The 22,132-nt window shown below is 39.0% G+C and overlaps 1 protein-coding gene across 4 annotated transcripts; it reads right to left on the reverse strand.

The window, feature by feature from the left end:
- Positions 1-1,986: 1,986 nt before the first annotated feature.
- Positions 1,987-19,916, reverse strand: Mgst1 (microsomal glutathione S-transferase 1). 4 transcript variants are annotated; one of them, XM_074075990.1, is made up of 5 exons: positions 19,789-19,916; positions 14,104-14,251; positions 9,297-9,391; positions 8,808-8,852; positions 2,471-2,609 (listed from the first exon to the last, which is right to left on the reverse strand). In XM_074075990.1, the coding sequence occupies exons 2-4, from the start codon at positions 14,227-14,229 to the stop codon at positions 8,849-8,851; spliced, it is 225 nt and encodes a 74-aa protein (XP_073932091.1). In that variant the 5' UTR covers positions 14,230-14,251; positions 19,789-19,916; the 3' UTR covers positions 2,471-2,609; positions 8,808-8,848. The 4 variants fall into 4 exon arrangements, with proteins under 4 accessions (XP_020037219.1, XP_020037220.1, XP_020037221.1 ...); XM_020181630.2 differs by lacking the exon at positions 8,808-8,852 and having other exon boundaries at positions 1,987-2,609; XM_020181631.2 differs by lacking the exons at positions 8,808-8,852; positions 19,789-19,916 and adding an exon at positions 18,701-18,900 and having other exon boundaries at positions 1,987-2,609.
- Between the last annotated feature and the right edge of the window lie 2,216 nt (positions 19,917-22,132).

Below are 22,132 nucleotides of genomic sequence, written 5' to 3' on the forward strand. Positions count from 1 at the left end.
ACTTAGGGCCTGTGCTTGCTGACTGAGGAGACTCACAGGTCCTATAGCTCATCCACAATCTTGTACTTGAGCTGTCAAGGATGAGAGATTGGTGCCAAATTCAACCCAACATATCCCCTTCCCAGCAGTCTGCCTTCGACAACTCCTCCTTGTCAAATCCAACAGTTTACATAGAATATATAGTGAATAAAGTACCCTGAAAGATACAAATGTGGAGGTGCTGCTTCAGCTGATAGCAAGAACACCTATCAGCCTCCCACAGGGCTGACATTTCAGGATGGCAGGGGGAAACAGATCATAGGATTTTTGTAGTGATGGTTCTAAATGGATAGTAGAGCCTCTCAAGGCAAATCACCATTCTTCTCACTATCTACTCCCACCCCCAGGACTCAGTGTCATGCAAAAAACTCAAAACACTTTTTTTGTATTTATAAAGTAGAACCCTTGCGTGAATGGTTTTTAGAACCAAACACGATCCCTTAGGACTGGTCTTTGCTATGTTTAAGTTTCATGCTTTGGGTGTCAGAACTCCATGCCCTTCTCCTCATGCCTAGAGAAACTTCTAGGCTTGGAACCATCAAATGTTGGATCAGGAAGACAGCTGCTAACAGTGTCCAGGTGTTTTGAGAGGACCCTTACTATTCCTTGGACAGTTGACTTCCTAGCCAACCACAGCATGAAGATGTCAAATCACTGGCTTTCTGGCTACTAAGATCCAAGAGGAGTCCTTATTTTAATATGTGCCAAAAGGAAGAATGTTTCAGTCAGAAGAGCTTGTAAGTTTATAAATGTTATTAATTTTATGTTTACATATTTACATTTTATAGAAAAATAAAATTTTGTGTCACTGAGTACTAAACCTATTTGGTGAAAATTTATAGGGGGGAGGATATGTACACAAATCTCAAATTATTAACTCATGTGTGCGGATAAAGATAAAAAGCTCTTTAGAACAAGCAAATCTGGTTAATACTACTTTACTAAACTGATCATTTTAATCACTAATAATGGAGAATAATGGTGTCATATACTCATTGATATATTGCAGTGTGAGGCAAACATCACCAGAAATGCTTACTATGAATCTAAGAATGACAAATAATAGGTAAAGCAAATCCAGATTAAGGGCCATTCTGTAAAATAACTGTCTTAAACTCTTCAAAAACATGTCGATTTTATAAAAGACAACCACAACAGAGTGGAGAAGCTCTTCCATTTTAATGAAGACAACATAAAAACAATTAACAGAAGGCAATGTGTGGTCTGTTTGATTCCTAGATCAAAAATAAAGCAGTTATAACTGTGCATTGTGACTCACACTTGTAACCCCAGTTACTTGGGAGGATCATTGTTTGAAAACAGCCTAGGGAAAAAGCTAGCAAGACCCCATCTCAACTAATAAGAAGCTGAGTGCAATGATACACACCTATCATCCCAGCTATGTGGGAGATGTAAATAGGAGGATCATGGTCCAGGTCATAAACACAAGACCATAAATGAAAAATAAGTAAAACAAAAGAAACTGTAGTCATGGCTCAGGTGGTAGAGCAACTGCGTAGTAAGCATAAGGCCCTGAGTTCAAACCCCACTACTGCAAATTAAATAAATAAATAAATAAAGCAGCTATAAAGATTATTATTGGGGAAATTAGAAAAAGTTCTACATTTATTAAATAATATCATTGAGTCAGTGTTACGTTTCTTGGGTGTGATATGATACTGTGGTTGTTTTGGAGATTATCTTCTTCAGAAGAGGAACATGTCAAAGCTTTAAAGAGTTATGATCTCTGCAACTTTTCAAGTTATTCTGAAAAACCAGTAATGAGATAATGTGAGATGATGAGGTAATAAGAATGTGTCAAAATGTTCACAACCGCTGAGTCCAGATGAAGGGTATACAGAGATCCACTGGCCTGTTTTTCAACTTTCCCATAGGTTAGAAATTTTTAAAAACAAATAGTAGGAAAAAAACAAAACGAAGCAAATGTATTCTTTAAATTCTTTATTCTGCATGCCTGTTTCAGCAGTGTTGAAATGCAGGTTCCTCACACATGCAAATGTGCTCTTCTTTATAGATTCACAACATAAACTGTTGATAAGTGTCACAAATCAAAACATAGTCAAAATTTACAGCAGAGTATTTTAAAAATCAGACAAAAGACTTAAGAATTATTATGTCATGTTTTTAGTGCAAATACAACACAAGCAAAGAGGATATTAATCATGCCAGACTTTAAAACAGGTTTTCCCTGATTCTTAATTTCTCTGTTCCCCTCCTCCCCAAAACCTATGAAATTATCCATTCTATCCTAGAGGTATGGAATCCTTAAAAGCCAGTAGGATGACGTGCTGTATCGATCTCCTCACAGGTACAATCTACTCTTCAGTAATCTGTAGGCCATTGAAAAGGTAACTCCAAATCCAACAAAAAAAGCCAACCCTCTATTTGGCTGTGGAAAGGGTGTCAGATAGGCAATTGTGTGGTAGATCCGTGCTCCAACAAAGAGTCTGAAGTGCAGGAGGGCTGTAGAGAGATCTGGACCACTCAAGGAATACAACAGGCCGATCCCAAGAAATGGAACAATGTTTTCAAGGTCATTCAGGTGGGCTCTGTGGGAAAATATGACCATTAAAATTTCAAAATCAGTATGCATTCTTCCCTCTCTTCTAAAATTAAATATAAATGTCAACGGATACTTCTGATTTGGGACAGGGTCTCATTACCTAGCCCAGGCTGGCCCTGAATTCAAGGTTCTTCTGCCTTAGCCTCCCAAATGCTGGGATTGTAATCATGCACCCTCATGCCCTTCAATGTTAACAGATTTTTTAATTGCAAAGTAAGAGTCTTTTTTTTTTTCCTCTCAAACTTCTGAGCTTCCTTCCTTGCTTGACCTTTATTTAAAACATCTCATTTTTGTTTTGGTTTTATTTTTAGTGTATCTTTAGAAGGCATTTGGTTGTTTCTAGAATATCAACACTGCATCCATCTAGGAAAACTCACTTTGCTTTTGCAGATATGAAATCCTTTTTGCAATTAAAGTTTCTCCTTACAAAAACTCTTCTTCCCAAAGGAAGAAATTTATTTTGATTGTGATTGGTCCTAAGAGTTTTCCTTTACTGGGTGTCGTGGTGCATGCCTGTAACCCCAGCTTCTTGAAAGGTGGAGGTAGGAGGGTCATGAGTGTGAAATCAGTCCTCACAAAATTAGCAAAACCCTGTCTCAAAAACAAAAATAAACAAAAAGACTGGAGGTGTGGCTCCAGTGGTACAGCCCAATGCCTAGCATGCATGAGGTCCTGGGTTCAACCACCAGTGCATAGGAGACGAAGATTCCTCCTGCACTTCTGCTACCCTTCAAAATGGCTACTGAGAAAATCCTCACCCATTTACCCAAACCACTAGGTTGTTTGGTAAAGAACCAATCTACCAACTTAATACCAAGAATCTCAAGCTCTTTAACATACAAGTAACAGAACATATAACTAGCCCCCTGGATATGGGTAAAATTTTATCTATTCTATCTTCAAATCACAAAGGGAATTAGTTAATAATGATGCAAAAAAAATGAAAGCTATACACAAAAGACTATGAGAGAGACAGAGGTTTCCTGAAGTTTATCTTTCTATCACCACTAAAAGAAAACAGAAACCATGGTTTAGTAAGAAATATTCCTCCCATTCATACCATCTGGTTAGGATTGTGAATAAAAGAAACATTTATCATTGACTTGACTTTTGAAAAAGTGCTTAACTTCTAAATCTAATGCTCCTTTTTAACTGCACAGAATTAAAGTTACTTTATAATCTAGATTATGAATAGAGACTTTGATCAGGTTTATCAGCTATTGATATACATTTCAAGATAAAAAGGCTTTCTGGTTTAGTCTACTCTGTTCTATTACGGCATAAAATATAATTATGACATATTGTCAGCTTGGTGCTCATCAGTATCCTTTCTTTCTTGCCTTTCTCCCATTTTCCTTAAGATCTCTAAGCTTCCCTGACCAAGATGACAACATGAAGATATGAAGAATGCAGCAACAACCTACGTAAACTAGTGGTTTAAAAGTTTAAAGAGCTACAGTAAGCTGGCCATATCTGCAGATTTAAAACCAAGTTTTGACCAAGTTCAGTAAAAAAAAAAAAAACCCAATCAATAAAATCAAAAGCAATTTCCAAAACAAAATTCTTAAATCCCCACATGCATAATGCAGTTCTGTTGATGCAAAGTTCTCAGTCAGACCCATGTTGATTTGCCAAGTGTTTCCCTGACCTTCATTTTGTACAAATCTGCCTCCCAAAAGCAAATGATGCACAAAAAGAAAGTGAATGTGCTTCATTTAAGTGATACATGAAAATTTGAGGTTTGTCAAAAGGTGGCCTGTTTTAAGTCGAAGCTGGGCAGTGTTGTGGGGAAAATGAAACAAGCATGTGTGGTATAGCTCTGAACTCTATGTCTCCTGGGCATTCGTGGTGTTTCCTCAATGGTGGCCTCCTTGGAACTAAACACCCACCCACACTAAGGGTCTACTGGACCTGCCCCTGAACAAGGGCAAAGACAGAATGGACTGAGTGTTTTTGTCCCCTCTTTTGAGATTCAACCAAAGGGCTACTAAGGATAAGGTAGGGTGGGCAAGCTAGGACAGAAATCCTATTTTCACTATAAAAGGGCCTGCTTCATCAATTAGACTGCATTCTAACCCTGCCCAGACATGCTAGCCCAGCACCTGCTATAGCTCAATGTCACGCTTCCCTTTGCCACTTCCCTCCTTCCCAGAATGACAACTTCTTCAGTCTAGAGCCATCTATAGACAGCCGCTAGAATCTATTACCAGGTGGCTATCAGACTTCAGGAGTGATCACTTTCTACCTGGTTTATCCTATCAGTCTGTGTTCCCATTCTTTCTCCTTTAGACAGATGACCATGACAGAAATTTGCTCAGTGACAGACCTTCTCACCAGCTCTGTGCTATGATGCCACCATTACACCTCATTCCCTCACATCAGAATCACTTGGACCCAGCAATCACCTCAACTGTACTAGAGTTGCTACATGAATTTAAAATGAATTGTCAAGTGCAAGTTTGGGGGTTCATGCCTGTAATCCCAGTTACTCAGGAGGTGGCAACTGGGAAGACGGTGGTTAGAGGCCTGTCCAGGGATAAAAGCCAGACCCCATCTCTACACCTAACCAGGCTGGATGGTGTATGCTTCTAGCTACATGGGAGGATCATGGACTGAGACTGATCCAGGACAAAACGTGGGACACTATCTGAAAAATAACTAAGACAAAAGTTCTGGGGGTGTGAGTCAAATGATAAAGTGACTGCCTAACAACCTCAAGGCTCTGAGTTTAAACCCCAGAGCCATCTTTTTATGTCAAGAGATAGCCAGCTACAAAAGAAGCTCCAACCACACCTTTTCTGACTCCTTTGGCTCAGCCAAAGCTCTCACTTCAACACATGGCAATGTGTCCAAATTCCCACAAAGGAATTTCTCAAATTCACCTGATTTCTCTTCTCTTCCTTGTTCTCAATTGTAATGTTCTCCAAGTTCCTCCATCGTGAACTATTCCAAGTTCCCGACTACTTTTACCCACCATTTGCCTCTAGAACATCTAATGGAACACTGCATCATGTTATCCTGTAAGTGCTATATGCATTTGATCTTATATGCAAGGGAGCAGTATAAACTTCTGGGAGGCAGAACCCCAGTCTTACAGTTTTTGACAGCAAGAAGATAGGATAAGGCAAATGCCAGGTGCTCACGACTGTAATCCTAGCTCCTCTGGAGGCTGAGATGAGGAGGATCACACTCCAAGGCCAGCCCAGGCCAAACAATGTTTGTGAGATTCCCACCTCAATGGGAAAAAAAATGGGTATCGTGGTGCACACTTGTCACACTAGCAATGGCAGGAAGCACAAAATAGAAGAATCACAATCTAGGCCAGCCTGAAGGCACGGCTCAAATGGTATAGCACCTGCCTAGGAAATGTGAAGCCCTGAGTTCAAACCCCAGTCAGACATGATAGTGATACATACACAGCAATCTCAATAAATGTCTTGTTCATGCACTGGGGACACAAGAGGAGTTCTCCAACTCAGCCTTAGCCCATGCTTCAGTCTCATGACAGAATCCCCACTAAGCACCACTCTTGGTGCATGGGGCACTCTCTACTTAGAAGGCAGTATATATTCTAAATGCATCTCCTTTTCCTAAGGACGAAGCCCAAGTGCTTTTCAATGACTCCTTTTATTTCTCTAGCTATCCTGCAAGCCTTCCAACTTTCATCTGTCTTGTGGCATTGAACATACATATATATCCCATATCTATATATCCCATATATATTGAATTCCTCCTACAACAAAGTGAGCTAGGTTAGATAAACATGCAAAGCACTTTCTTTCTATCACTGATTTCTGTCTTTCCAAAACTCAAATAACTGACTTTAAGCCACAAATCATAACATTTCAGCACATATTATTGTAAGCTTTTAATTAATTGTTCCATAGGTGTATTATTAATTTACTCAGTATTGTGGACCTTTCACTTCATTTGTAACCTCACTCAGTCCCTGCCATTGGAATATGCAAATAGTAATGAGTTTATAATTACATGCTGAAGTAATTAAGAGGGGAAAAAAGCCTAGGTTAAAAATGCAAAAGGGAGATTCTGGAAAGTTTTTACTATGAAAATTATTTCCAAAGTGTGTTATTAGGAACTTTTTTGATAGGGCCAATATATATATTGGGCGCCTTGTCCTTGTAGGATACAATCCCCTTACCACCCTGAAATGCCAGCATCTGGTCACCAGGGGGCGCTGTGCACAAGGTCACAGCACCTCAAGGCCAGCCCTTTCAGAACCAGGGTCAATTGCTTACTAAAATGTATTTGCAGCCTCTCTAGAGGATCAGCCTAAATTGTGGCTTTCTCCTCTGGAAGTACAATTCCAGGGGCATAGGAGGTAGGTGAAAGAGGTGGGAAAGGATCTAAATTCCCCAAATAAAACCTCGTGTTACGCTTTCACATACTAGAGTTGGATCTGAACCTTGGTGAGGTTCTAACCACCATCACTTTCTGGACAACTCTATAAATATAGGGCCATGATTAATATCATGCATGTGGCTGCCTGCTTTAAAGGGAACCACAAAAGTGACAAAATAAAGCTTTAAACTGTTTATATCTCCAAAGCTTCACTCACTTTTCTAATTTTTTTTTCTTTTCCATCACAACACCTAAGACTTTTCTTCTGAAACTGTGAGGTGCTCACAATGATTCTTTAGTTCTGAAACTCTTTAAGATCCATATTTCTTAGCACAGCCCATTTTCAAGAGTGACTGATTTAGGACGACTGCTGAATTAGCCAGTATATAAATGAAACAGAAGTGAAAATTTTGTATTTAGTATCTAGCACACATTTTCTCTTTGGACAAAAACACTCTTGGTTAATAAGGATATGTTTGGGGGTACAATTGTTTTGAATAAGCAAGATGAATTTAATATTAGGCAGAAGAGTGCAGGGGGCAAAAGAGGAGCCTGGGAAGGAGTGCAATATAGAGAATTGTGGTGCACAGCTCCCAGGGGACACTGAAGACACTTCATATACAGGGTCTTTCATGCAATCTGAAATGTTTGTGTAAGTTCAATTTTATCCATATTATTTCAGTTCCTTTGACAAGGGAATTAAAAGAAGGGATGAGTTTACATCCAGAATAACAAAATGCAAAATACAGAAATGTGTACAAATGCATGAACCCAGGGCCAGACTTAATCTTGAGACCATGTATCTTAAACCACAAATATAAATCTGCAGGAATCTTATGAGTGGCTTCAGACTGTCTCAGGGAATGAAGAGAAGAATAATGCAAACATGATCTAGAGACTACAGCTGCATCCCCCTTCTGTAACCTATATTATGGAAGAAAATTCTTTTCTCTGTCTCCAGTTCACTATTCATACCAAACTGAAGAACTATGTTCAAATATATCCTCATATTTGCTATCTTAGTTCTTCATATTTAAATATGCCTGTAGAATTTTTCTCTGGTGCTTTAATTTTAGAACACTTTATTTACTCATTATCACTACTAGAACAATAGTAGATCCTCAGTAACTGCAGGTACCTGGTTCTAAGCAGCCCACCATGGAGGAACAACCATGCATGTCAGGTTGTAGAGCAGGCTTGATTCACTTTGCCCGTAACACCACTCAGCTTTCACTGGAGAAAAGTGCCTTTCAACAAATCTCAAAATTTTTCACTTTATCACTTCAATTTAGACATATTCACCTTTACCTTGCTTTGGGGGCACCATTTACTTGAGGGGAGGCAGATTTCACAAAATGAGGGGCAGAGAAACACTCAGCAGATCACACAGTGACTTAGATACAACTGATCATAGCACAGGAGTGACTGACTGAAAGCATCTCTACATCCACTGAGAGAAATGGGTTCGAGAATTTAAAAATCACGGTTTTTGAAATTTATTTTCATTTTATTTTTCTTTTGACTGTGCTTGGTCAAAACTGTGTGTAATAAATCCATGAATAAGGCAGGCTTATTGTATACCAGTTTAGATGAGCATTAGAAAATATCAGGTGAGAAGCTGTCATGTAACTTTGATCATTCACACGTTAGAAAAAGGTGACCAATGGGTTGGAAGTAAAATCTCAGTATAAAACATTTTTTCAAACTGCATGCCTTTATGACAACAATTAAAAAAAACACCCCCAGATCTGGAATTAGAGGCTCTTTCAAAATAAATATCTAGACTGAATTATTAGGAGACTATGTAGATGATGCTTTGACTTACTGCTTTTTATTGCCCACTGAACTCCCAGCATATTAGACACATTACCTACAAAGAAGAGAAAGAAAAAGAAAGACAGAGACAGAAAGATTTCCCTACTTCTCTGAAGAACGTCAACTTCCATATTTTAAATCTTATGCAAAAACACTAGCTCTTCAACTTTTTACATGAGTTGAATATTCTCTAGGAATACAAGAAACTACAAGAGTCCATTGACCCTATTTTACCTCTTATACCCATCATTACTTTTGATATGTCCTTATACAGAGCAGTTATCAGCCCCAAAAAGCCCATTTAAAAGTATAACAAAGCTGGGAATAGGTGTAATTTCAGTGATACTTAGACACTTCTAGATCCTTAATTTTCTGTATTTATTATATGGAACAAATATAATGACTGACTTTTTCGCATCTTCTCCAAAACTCCAACATCTTTACTGAACTCCTTGACCAAAACTTTTTGAGAGAGTAAGTTCCAGAGACAATGGGTTACCTTCGTACGCGTTCCACCCTGTCATCTGTTTGAAGATATTTCTTGGCATTCTCTTCCTTACCAAAGGCTGCATAGTCTTCTGGGTTGGCAAAAACCTATCCCCAAAACCAAAGCAAAAGCTTATGGCGAATACCAAACAAGTTGATTACAGGTTAATGGAAGAAATACAGGCATCTAAGTTGGCCATGGTAGAAAAAATAAATTAGAGCAATAAATCAAACACTGGATGAGGGAAGGCAGCCAGAGTCTGAACCAGAATCTTTATTAACATTGCAAACATTTTTAAAGGAAACGTAAATACAAACTTGAATAAAAGCCAGCACATCAAAATTGTGAAAAGGAAGTAAAAATGGAAAAGGGGTATAAGTCTAAGTAATCAGCGACTTGTGGCACCTGGCATTTTTTTCACAGTGATGTTGACACACGTTCCCTCAACTGTTAACATTTTCAAGGGACTGGCTTGCCCAAAAGTAAAGTGTTGACTACACAATGATGTTGGAGAATGGGCAAGAAACATAAAACAGTGAGGGATGGGAAAGGTGCTCTGTACTGTGTTAGAATAGGTATGCTTCTTTTCCTGCTCTGAACTGTACAAAATTTTGATTGTTGAAGAAAGTTTGATTTGTTGATTATATAGTGAAGTAGCATTCTTATGAATAACAAGGGCACATTTAGTGCATGTGTTCATATATTCCGTTCTGCAATTATTCTACTGTTTGAAATGGTTTCCCCATCTCTTGAAACTTGAAATATGCATTTTAAAAATATTTAAGTATGTCCCACTGGTTAATCATTTACAATAAAGAAAAGTACAGACTGTAAAATTAGTTTAAGCCTGAAAATGTTATAAATATTACACTAGTTTATTTTAAAATATGATGTGAGCATTCCAGATAAAGATATTGAGGAGACCTGATGAGCACGGACATCATAAAGTATCAGCTCTTGAAGTCAGACCTACCTGTCTTGTCCATCGTAGTGTCCCCTAAATAAATGCCTGGCACACATTGTGTTTAATATACACATTCTGAATAAAGACACAAATGTGTTACAATGACAAGTGCATGAGATTTGGGGTTAAACCAATCTGAACTTTCATCTCAGCCTTACCTTTCACTGACCACCTCTATTCATTGATTGAAAGTCTGTGTCTTCACAGGATTTGTTAATTGAAGACTAATCCCTAGTGTGATAGTGTTTGGATACAGGGCATTTAGGAAGTGTCAAGTTCATATGGGTGGACCCAGATGAATGGGATTCATGCCCTTATAATAAGACAGATAAAAGCTAGCCTCTCTTACTCTCTCTCTCTCTCTCTCTCTGCTCTGCCTGAGTAAGGATAGAGAAGCAGAGCAGGATTCCAGCCGTCACTAGACACTGGATCTGCAGGCAGTTGACCTTGAACTTGCTAATCGCCAGATCAATGAGGAAAAAACATTTGTTATCTAAGACACCCAGTCTGTGATGTTCTGTAACAGCAGCCCAAACTGACTCAGACAGCTGCTTGACATTTCTGTTTTTCAGTTCCTATTTATAAAATTCAGAGACAAACCCTCATCTCACCTGATAGTGCTAATGATAAGAGACAATGACCCAGGGATCTGCCACATGCAAAACTGTATAGACTCCTGGCACTCCACAAATCTGAGTTCTAGCCTTCTCTTACAAGGTAAATGTCCTGTGCCATTCTAGAGGAGAGTTTTTACCCTGTGGCAGGCAGCCACTTTGTGCCTGTTACTCCAACACCAGTTTCCTATCACTGACAAATATAAGGGAATGGTCCCCATTAAAATACAAATAGTCTTGAAACACCTAAGAGATTGTGACCTCTAGATAAAAGTAAGGCTCTTAAGACAAAAATCAGGACAGGCACTAAGAAAGAAATAGGTGGTTTACAGAAAGAGGTTGTTGGATCCAACACCATTTCATGATAAAAGCTCTAAGAAAACTCGGAATAGAAGGAAAGTACTTCAACATTATAAAAGCTATATAAGACAAACTACAGCCAGCATTATACTCAACAGAGAAAAACTGAAACCATTCCCTCTAAAATCAGAAACTAGACAAGGATGCCCACTATCTCCACTCCTATTGAACATAGTACTGGAATTCCTATCCAGAGCAATTAGGCAAGAAGAAGGAATAAAAGGAATACAAATAGGTAAAGAAACTGTCAAAATATCCCTATTTGCAGACAATATGATCCTATACCTTAAAGACCCAAAAAACTCTACTCAAAAGCTCCTAGACACCATCAACAGCTATAGCAAGGTAGCAGGATATAAAATCAACATAGAAAAATCATTAGCATTTCTATACACTAATAATGAACAAACTGAAAAAGAATATATGAAAACAATTCCATTTACAATAGCCTCAAAAAAATCAAATACCTAGGTGTAAACCTAACAAAGGATATGAACGACCTCTACAAGGAAAACTATAAACTTCTGAAGAAAGAGATTGAGGAAGACTATAGAAAGTGGAGAGATCTCCCATGCTCATGGATTGGTAGAATCAACATAGTAAAAATGTCTATACTCCCAAAAGTAATCTACATGTGTAATGCAATTCCCATCAAAATTCCAATGACATTCATTAAAGAGATTGAAAAATCTACTGTTAAATTTATATGGAAACACAAGAGGCCACAAATAGCCAAGACAATACTCAGTGAGAAGAACAATGCTGGAGGCATCACAATACCTGACTTCAAACTATATTACAAAGCAATAACAATAAAAACAGCATGGTACTGGCACAAAAACAGACATGAAGATCAGTGGAACAGAATAGAGGACCCAGATATGAAGCCACACAACTATAACCAATTTGTCTTTGACAAAGGAGAGAAAATATACAATGGAGAAAAGACAGCCTCTTCAACAAAAACTGCTGGGAAAACTGGTTAGCAGTCTGCAAAAAACTGAAACTAGATCCATGTATATCACCCTATACCAATATTAACTCAAAATGGATCAAGGATCTTAATATCAGACCACAAACTCTAAAGTTGATACAGGAAAGTGTAGGAAATACTCTGGAATTAGTACGTATAGGTAAGAACTGTCTCAATGGAACCCCAGCAGCTCAGCAACTAAGAGATAGCATAGATAAATGGGACTTCATAAAACTAAAAAGCTTCTGCTCAACAAAAGCAATGGTCTCTAAACTGAAGAGACCACCCACAGAGTGGGAGAAAATATTTGCCAGCTACACATCAGACAAAGGACTGATAACCAGAATATATAGGGAACTTAAAAAACTAAATTCTCCCAAAACTAATGAACCAATAAAGAAATGGGCAAGTGAACTAAACAGAACTTTCTCAAAAGAAGAAATTCAAATGGCCAGAAAACACATGAAAAAATGCTCACCATTTCTAGCAATAAAGGAAATGCAGCCATGAAGAAGAACGAAATGCTACCATTCGCTGGTAAATGGATGGAATTGGAGAACATCATTCTGAGTGAGGTTAGCCTGGCCCAAAAGACCAAAAATCGTATGTTCTCCCTCATATGTGGACCTTAGATCAAGGGCAAACACAACAAGGAGATTGGACTTTGATCACAAGATAAAGCGAGAGCACACAAGGGAGGGGTGAGGATAGGTAAGACACCTAAAAAATTAGATAGCATTTGTTGCCTTCAATGCAGAGAAACTAAAGCAGATACCTTAAAAGCAACTGAGGCCAATAGGAGAAGGGGACCAGGAACTAGAGAAAAGTTTAGTTCAAGAAGAATTAACTTAGAAGGTAACACACACGCACAGGAAATCAATGTGAGTCAACTCCCTGTATAGCTATCCTTATCTCAACTAGCAAAAACCCTGTTCCTTCCTATTATGGCTTATACTCTCTCTTCAACAAAATTAGAGATAAGGGCAAAATAGTTTCTGCTGGGTAGTGAGGGGGTGGGGGGGAGAGGGAGGGGGCAGGATGGGTGGTTAGGGAGAGGGTTGTGCATTGTATGCACATATGAATAAATTAAAAAAAAGGTTGTTGGATATGCAAAGAGACCACAACAATGAAAAACTTTAAACTTCACCAAGCAGCCTTGCTCTGCACCCCTCACTGTGCTAGAATATTGAAGTGGGCTTCAAAATCTTTCTATCACCTTGCTTATGTCTCCAGGTTTTTAAAAAGTCATCATTATAGGACTGAGGGTGTTGATTAAAAGTGCTTGCCCAGCAAGCATGAGGCCCTGGGTTCAATTTTCAATATCACACACACAAAAAAGAAGTCAGCATTATAAAACTGGGTAAAAATATTATCTATTTAAAAAGTCGGAAATACATCAAATTCTGTGATTGGCTTATCCCAATCACAAGAGACTCTAAAGTGGGAATAAACACTTTAATTATCAGCCTTCTTTCTTTCTTCTTTTTTCTTCAATCTATTTTCCTCTTCCATCCTCCCTCAAAATATATCCCACCATTTAACTATCTAAAAAATGAATATTTTCTAAACTCTAACTGACAAATTGAATTCTGAAATTATACAGTTTCCTTACAGTGAAACTTACTATGAGTAAAACCCTACCATTCCAGGAATCTCATCCTCTAGCCATAATAACAAAGGGTAAAAGTCACAAAGAAAAAACCATTTAGTAGTTTCTGCATGAAAGCGATTGCCTATAAATATATTAGATTTATCTAAATCAATTGATTACATACTTGCAGCATAACATAATACTGTGTGCTCTTTATTAAGCTTTGTTTAAAAAAAAAAGGTGGGGGAGATTAAGAAAAATGCTTTCCAGAATTATATCTCTTCAAAATGAGAAAACTTTACCTCCAAATTTCTTACCTTCCTTTTTAGTCTGTAGAATGCAGTTGCAGTGCTCATAAACATCATTTTTGTAAGAATAATTGTTGCGTAAGAGGTAAAGGCCATGAAGACTTCATTTTCCAACAGCTGGTTGAGATGAGCCATTTTTTCAATTTTGATCTGGAATCTTAAAAAGATTTTGGACAAAAAGGGGAAAAACAAGCACAAATACCATTGTCTCTTAATGAGTTTATATTGCAGCATTAAACACATTGCTCTTAAAAATGTCTTGGGCTGTTTGCAAAGGAAATGGTCATTTCTTCTTAAAACTTTCAAAATAAGCAAGATTATGCCTTCTCTAGTTGTATATCACTAAGGTTAAGGACAGCAAACAAGTACTAAATGATAATACAGGGGATATTATAGGAAAAACAAAACAGCCAAGATGCCTGGCCTAAAGATTGACTAAAATAATTTATTAGCACCTAGATGGACCACAGATTGAATGCAAAGACCAGAGGTCATGGATCAATCTCTTTAGAATTATCAAACCATACATAGCAGTACCACTGATGCTTCATTGGAAAGTCCTCAATTCTAACACATGTCTTTCTTTAGAAACTCAACTTACTGCTTTTTATCACTTCAGTAGGACTCAAGACCTCAGGCTCCCACAATTGGGCCATTATCCTCACTTGAGGAATTTAGGTTCTCTGAGACTAAATGTCTTCATTTATAAGATAGGAATAGTAATGGTTCCTAACATTGAGTTATTGTGAGATTTGATTTAGCTACTATGTAAGATATAGCACAGTGGCTAACCATGAACAACTCTCAAAAGTTTTATGATAACCTGATCACTTCAACATGATCAATGTGATCATTAGTACAGACAATGGAAATATCCAAATAGCAGGCTTGCAAACACATGGCAGGGAAATGGCACACATGGTACTTCGATAAAACAAATAAGGGAGAGAAGACTGGCTTCATATTTCATATTCATAAACACCTAAAACCTGCCAAGAGTAAATTGAATGTAACTGAGTCTGTAGTTGAAAGTATAACCAGGAAGATTTTCAGGAGCAAAGGTAAGGTACACTAGTAACACTGAGGTCAAAGTGGGTAGGAATTTACTCCTCACCCTATCAGCTAGTGGTTCATTGTCACCTCCTCCTGTTCTTTTATCATCTCTGCTATCTGCTTTTATCTTTTCCACATAAAAATACACCTTTTCTCCTACTCAACTTAGGTGCTATTTAACCCATTTTGCATGTAGGACTATCTCTTCTCAATGATGTCAGTTCCTGCCCTCAAACATCAACCTTTGCCTGTAACCATAAAGGATTGGCATCTATCAGTCTCTGGCCCTTCAATCCATCCACTAATAATCTATAAATCTACATAAATATTCCTGTATTTTCTTAGTGGTCATAGAGTTGTTCATGTGTGATATAAACATGCAAATGTAATTTTAAAAGAATTGTTTATGAGTCCAACTATGCTATATACTTTATGTGCAATACCTTACATAATTTTAGTAACTATACTATTTCACAGATAAAGAAAATAGAAATTGGAGACATTAAGTAGGCGGGCTGGGACACAAACCCAGGCCTCTGTTATCACATCCTGTGTGCTAATATATTAGAATGCCTCCTTCAAGAAACGTGTTAAACTCAGCTTTCAACTATAATTCTGATTCAACTAAAATTGATCAAATGTCTACTCTGCAGCTGGCATGGCTGGGCACCCCTTACACCCATCATCTTCTTTCCTCTTCCTATTGTGCTATGAGGTAGGGGTCACCATTTCCATTTTGTGGATAAAGAAACCAGATTCCTGATTTTTGTTTCTATAGGCTAAAAATGCATTCCTTGGATTTAGGCAAACAAAAACCATATATAAATGCATATGTCTCTAGGTGTGGCCCAGGACCCTCCCATGGATGCTAAATCTAAAGGTGTTTGAGTCCTTTGTATATAATTGTGTCATATTTGCATATAAGTCATGCAATCCTCCCACATGTCCTCCCATATTTTGTCACCTCTCTATGATTTATGACACAAGGCCAATGCTACACAAATAGTTGTTACGCTGTATTATTTTGGGTTTAGTGACAAGAAAAAAGGTCTGCTATATATTCAGCACACATTTTTTCCTAATATTTTAGATCTATGGTTGGCCAAAACCAACCGCAGATGAATGGAGGACTGACTCTATTCTAGATTAAACAACAACAAAAAAGAATCCCACATATATTGGCAAATTAACTCACAATCCACCTCCGTGAATTCATAGTCTTCAAAGCACAGTATTTTAGATTAGTTCTCAGTAACATTAAAGTTTCTGCTTTTATTGTATTGAAGAGGTAAAAGTCATGGGTAAACTACACTATCCTTCAGAGCTCACATAAAGGTAATTAGCTTAATATAGGATCCCTAAGGCCTACGCCTCTGGACACAGATCAAAAGAAACACAGCAAGGTTGTTCAATTTTTTTTTAAATTAGGAAGGTTATTAAGCAGGAAATGTTGCTATGTAACACCTTTAAAACTAAAACAGTCTCTGCCATTGTTCCCAGAATGAACTTAGAGATAGAACAGAAGTCCACAGAGAATTTTTTTTCTTTGCCTCAGTGAAAATCAGTACTAAAAGAGTGAAGAAAAAGGGGAAGCCTTCTAGAGTTGTTTGTGGGAAAAGAACCCTCAGACGTCAGCAGTTGGGGAAAAGGGAAATGGGAGTTTTTTTCTTTCAAAGTGAACAACAAAGAAAGCACATTTCACATAGAATTTCTCAATCACCAGGAATGCAGCTGAACTCCTGAAGCATGCAGCTTTGGGAGATGGGCCAAGCCAGGTCCATGGCATTGCATGGTACGGTCTCATAACCCATCTCAGCCAGACAACACTTCCCAGGCATCAGAGGGCCATGTGACTAAAAAATAGGAGTAATCAATAGCATGAATTAAGGAGATGCTAGTCTGGACCTTTCAAAGCCTATTTGCCCATAAATTGCCTTGACCTGAACCATGATTGTGGCTAAGATGAGAACAAAGTTACTGAAAGCTTTCTGCCAGGGAAAGTCTTTGGGAAGGTGGAGAACAGAAAGTACTGATTAAAAAAAAAAGAAAAATAAGAGAATAAAGTGCTAGTGACTTGAGTATTCTAGGAATGAGGTAGAAATGATCTAAGAAAAGGAAACCTAGAAAAATCAGGACACTTGGTTACTAATTATGCAAATAAGTGACTAATATGGTGAATTATATTGGATAATATAATATATATTGGATATATAGTGGTTTGTTCATTTTACTATCCATCTATTTGCTGCCCAAAGACCAGTTCTCAGTTCCCTGATGTGGAGGTAACTGTCCTATGAGAAAGCATGGGGTAGGATGTTGAGGACACAAATTTTAGAAGTCGACTGGAGTCCAGGTAGATCACTACACTGCAATTTAACTTTTCTAGAATCTACCTTACCTAGAAAACAAGGTTTTCTTTACTTTCCCCCTTTCTTTTCCTTTCTTCTTTCTGCTTTTGTTTTTCTTTTCTTTCTTCTTTCTTTTGTCACCTTCTCCTTTTTCTTTTCCTTACTGTAAAAAAATACTTTGAGACAGGTCTCATTATGAAGTCCATGCTGGCTTTGAATTCATGGTCTTTCTGCCTCAACCTCCTAAGTACTAGGATTACAGATGTGGACCCTAACACCCTAAAACAAGGTCAGAGTGCTTTAAAAAGCCCTGAGAGCTAGTAAGCACCACGTGAGTGTCTGACAGATAAATATGCTCCAACTTTAGCACTAGTATAAGCACTGAGAATACAATTTCAGAGTTTCCAAAAAGCCTTCACATACTTTATCACACTTCATCTGAAAAATTCTAAGGTAGTAAAAAGTGAATAGTATCTTCTCTACTTTTCATATATAAAAAAACTGAGGCACAGAGAGGTAGAGTGAGAAATAAGACCAGTGCACCATGGGGAGCCCGTTTCCTCAGTTATGTAACTCATGGGCAATCTGCCATCAAAGCTAAGAACTCTAGAATGCTCTGGATGCCTTTCATATAAATCCCACTCCATCTTGTTTTTCTTTCCCACAGTATCTATCACTGAAGATAGATTGAGGAATACACCCTTTCCCCTTATAGGTTCTTGGCCAAAGAGAGCAAAGTTCTTTTCTTCTCCAGATTATTTTGCTTCTATATCAATATTGTGTAACACTGAAAACCTGGGCACATAGCCCAAAGGCCATGACTCTTCAATTTTATACTGTCTGGGACTGACAAACTATACATGGGTTACAGAAAATGATAACTCAGTGACCATGTACTGTTCGTCAGTTCTACAATTTCCTGAAGGAACTGCAGTGGCTGTAACTCAGCCTTCAGAGAGGCTTCAGGAAAAGGAGGTTTCAGAAACCACCCTAAAGCTGGTGGTTTTGTGGGGGTGTAGTGGGTAAGACATTCTTTAGGGACTATGCATATTTACCTTTCCAGCTCAGGGATTAAAAACTCCCACACTGAAATAAACCCTTAGAAAAAGTTTACTCCTCTGCCACAGAGAGTAATATTCAAACTTAGACCAATTTGTCCTTCTAAAAAGTAACTAAAGGTGATCACCACACATAAGTCATCTTACCTTGGAAACTGCAGAAGACAACAACGTGCAATAATACCATGACTCCCAGGAGGGGAGCCTACAGGGCATGCAAAATGTGGTGCTAGCCTGGGGCTCCCAGGACTTGAGGGTCTGAAGGCCCAAGGACTCTAAGCTGAAAGATTCTTAAGCTGAAAGACTCTAAGCTGAAGTTCTGGGGCATTTCCATCCTGTCCCAGGACCACAGCAATGCTTGACAACACCCCTTTGGCACTCCTTGGAGAGAAAACAAGGAGAAGAAAACGGACAAAAGAAATGTGCTCAGACTAGCAAGAAGCTTTGGGACTCCATAAAGGGAAGCAGAGAGATGGGAAAACTTGCATGTTCTTTTCCCCACCACCCTGGTCCAGCCATAGCCATATCTGAGGCCTTAAGCCCCAAAGAATACCTCCCTTCTCTTTTCCTTCTGGGCCCGGTGGCTTCTTCCTCCAGATTGGGATGCAGAGCCGCACACAACATACCGCGCCCCCCTCAAGGGCTATACTGTCACACAATAAGAGAACAACCTAACCCTGTCCCCTTTTCATCAATATCTAAAGTTATCATTATTTCAAAAATGTTCTGCCCATCAAAAATGAATCCAGAAACTCCGATTCTGTTTCTCAACAGACACAAAGTCTCTTATCTTCCTTCCCTCAGACGTTTGTGGAATTTGCACTGTTGGAATGAACAGAAGTAGCTTAAAGCACAGCGAGTCCCTATGTTGCCACAACTTGCATGGACTTTTCCCTTCACCAAAGAGCAAGGGACCCTTTCAAAAGAGATGCTACTTTAGCTTGAAAATAAAAACTGCCGAAATCATCACTTAACACCTAAAAAGACTCATTCTCTCTAGTTTCATTTTTGTAGCTTGAGAAATAGGATAACATAACCAACGTAGGAAGTGAAACCCAATTGCACAAGTGATTGCGAAGTGAACGTTCACCCAGAAAAGAAGTTTCAGACTGGCAGAAATGTGCCCAGCCTTACCCCGACACCAACCTGTCCCTTGTGCCCACCACCCTGTCCCTGCCCGCCCGCAGCATCCGCGCCCCGCAAATTCCGCGCCCCGCAAATTCCGCGCCCCGCACCTGCGGTGAGTCCCCGCGGAGATCGCAGCACCTGTCCCGCGCCGGCCGCGCGCACTGCGGAGGGCTACACAGGAGGGCGGGGCGCAGGCGGGGCGCAGGCGGGGCGCAGGCGGGGCCCCCTCGTAGGCTGATTGACTATTAATGAGCTCCCAGCGCCCAAAGTCTTGCTTTCCACCCCGCCAAGCCCCTAAATCGTCCGATGTCCCTCCCACCCCGCCCCCGCCCACCTCATCCTTGATTTCTAACCTGTTTGGCTTTGGTATGGGTAAAAATTGTGGTTTCCTCTCTTGGATGGGCAGGGGACACTCGTGGTGTAGGAACTTTGTATACTCAAACTTTTCAGGACTGGGAAAGGGAAAGGAAGGAGAAGGCTTTGAACCTTTATTTAGCTGGAAAAAAAAAAAGATGTTCATGTTGAATTTTGAAAGCTTAAAACATTTTATAGGACATGGGTTACACGTTAAGGGGAGAACACATATAGGAGGAATAGGGATAGGTAGGAAACCCAAAACTTGAAAGTGTTTGATATGCCCATTGTAGAGGAGCTAATACAGAAACCTTAAAATGACAGAGTTCACTATGGGAAGGTGACAAGGAAGTAGTAAAGAGCTCAGGTAGAAGTGAATCAATTCAGATTGTAACACACTTGTGCATGGAAGCAATACTAGGAATCTCTCTGTACAGCTATCCTTGTCTCAAACTAGCAAAAACACTATGTGTTTCTTATTATTGCTATGTCTTCTCTTCAGCAAAATTGAAGAAGAGGACAGAACAAGTTCTACCTGGAAGCAAGGGAGTGGGAGGGAAAAGGAGAGGGCAGGGAGCAGGGGGGAGAAATGGCCCAAACAATAAATGAATAATAAATAAATAAATAACCGTTAACATTAAAAAAAAAGAAGAAGAAGAAGAAAATTAAAATCTAGAAGGACGGGGTAAAAAACTGATCAGAAATCATGGACAAAATCACCTGCCCTCAAACTTCACCTTCCTAGCACCTATGTGGCAAGGCTTGCTTAAAGGGTGAACAGGTAACTTTTAGGAAAGGTTGCTATAAGTGATCTTTATATTACAAATGTTCCAAATCCTTAAAAGGAGACCACTTGCTTTGTCACTGTGTTGCCCCATGCTAAGGGTCCAAAGGAGAATCTTAAGAGAGAGCCTGTATGTAAGGAGCTCATTACACAAACCACTCCCTGTGTTTTCAAAAGGGACATTCAGAGAAGGGTTTTCATAACATCAATATCCAGATTAGGGATGTTCCAAGCTTCCTACAATCCTCATAATATTTATGGATCTATTTTCCGTGGGTTTCTCTGAAAAGTTTTTTTTTTCTTTTATTTATATGTGCATACAATGTTTGGGTCATTTCTCCCTCTTTCCCCCCGCCCCCTCACTCTCCTCCTCACCCCCTCACTACCAGGTAGAAACTATTTTGCCCTTATCTCTAATTTTGTTGTGGAGAGAGTATAAGCAACAATAGGAAGGAACAAGGGTTTTTGCTAGTTGAGATAAGGATAGCTACACAGGGGGTTGACTCGCATTGATTTCCTGTGCATGGATGTTACCTTCTAGGTTAATTCTTTTTGATCTAACCTTTTCTCTAGTTCCTGGTCCCCTTCTCCTATTGGCCTCAGTTGCTTTAAAGTATCTGCATTAGTTTCTCTGCATTGAGGGCAACAAATGCTATCTAGTTTTTTGGGTGTCTTACCTATCCTCATACCTCCCAAATGTGCTCTTCCTTTATCATTTTATCAAAGTCCAATCCCCTTGTTGTGTTTGCCCTTGATCTAATGTCCGAATAGAGGGAGAACATACGATTTTTGGTCTTTTGGGCCAGGCTAACCTCATTCAGAATTATGTTCTCCAGTTCCATCCATTTACCTGCAAATGATAAGATTTCATTCTTTTTCATGGCTGCATAAAACTCCATTGTGAATAAATACCACATTTTCTTAATCCATTCATCAGTGGTGGGGCTTCTTGGCTGTTTCCATAACTTGGCTATTGTGAATAGTGCCGCAATAAACATGGTTGTGCAGGTGCCTCTGGAGTAACCTGTGTCACAGTCTTTTGGGTATATCCCCAAGAGTGGTATTGCTGGATCATATGGCAGATCTATGTTTAGATTTTTAAGAAGCCTCCAATTTTTTTTTCCAGAGTGGTTGTACTAGATTGCATTCCCACCAGCAGTGTAAAAGGGTTCCTTTTTCCCCACCCCCTCACCAACACCTGTTGTTAGTGGTGTTGCTAATAATGGCTATTCTAGCAGGGGTGAGGTGGAATCTTAGTGTGGTTTTAATTTGCATTTCCTTTATGGCTAGAGATGGTGAGCATTTTTTCATGT

This window comes from Castor canadensis, chromosome 6, assembly GCF_047511655.1.
Source record: "Castor canadensis chromosome 6, mCasCan1.hap1v2, whole genome shotgun sequence".
Taxonomy (NCBI): domain Eukaryota; kingdom Metazoa; phylum Chordata; class Mammalia; order Rodentia; family Castoridae; genus Castor; species Castor canadensis.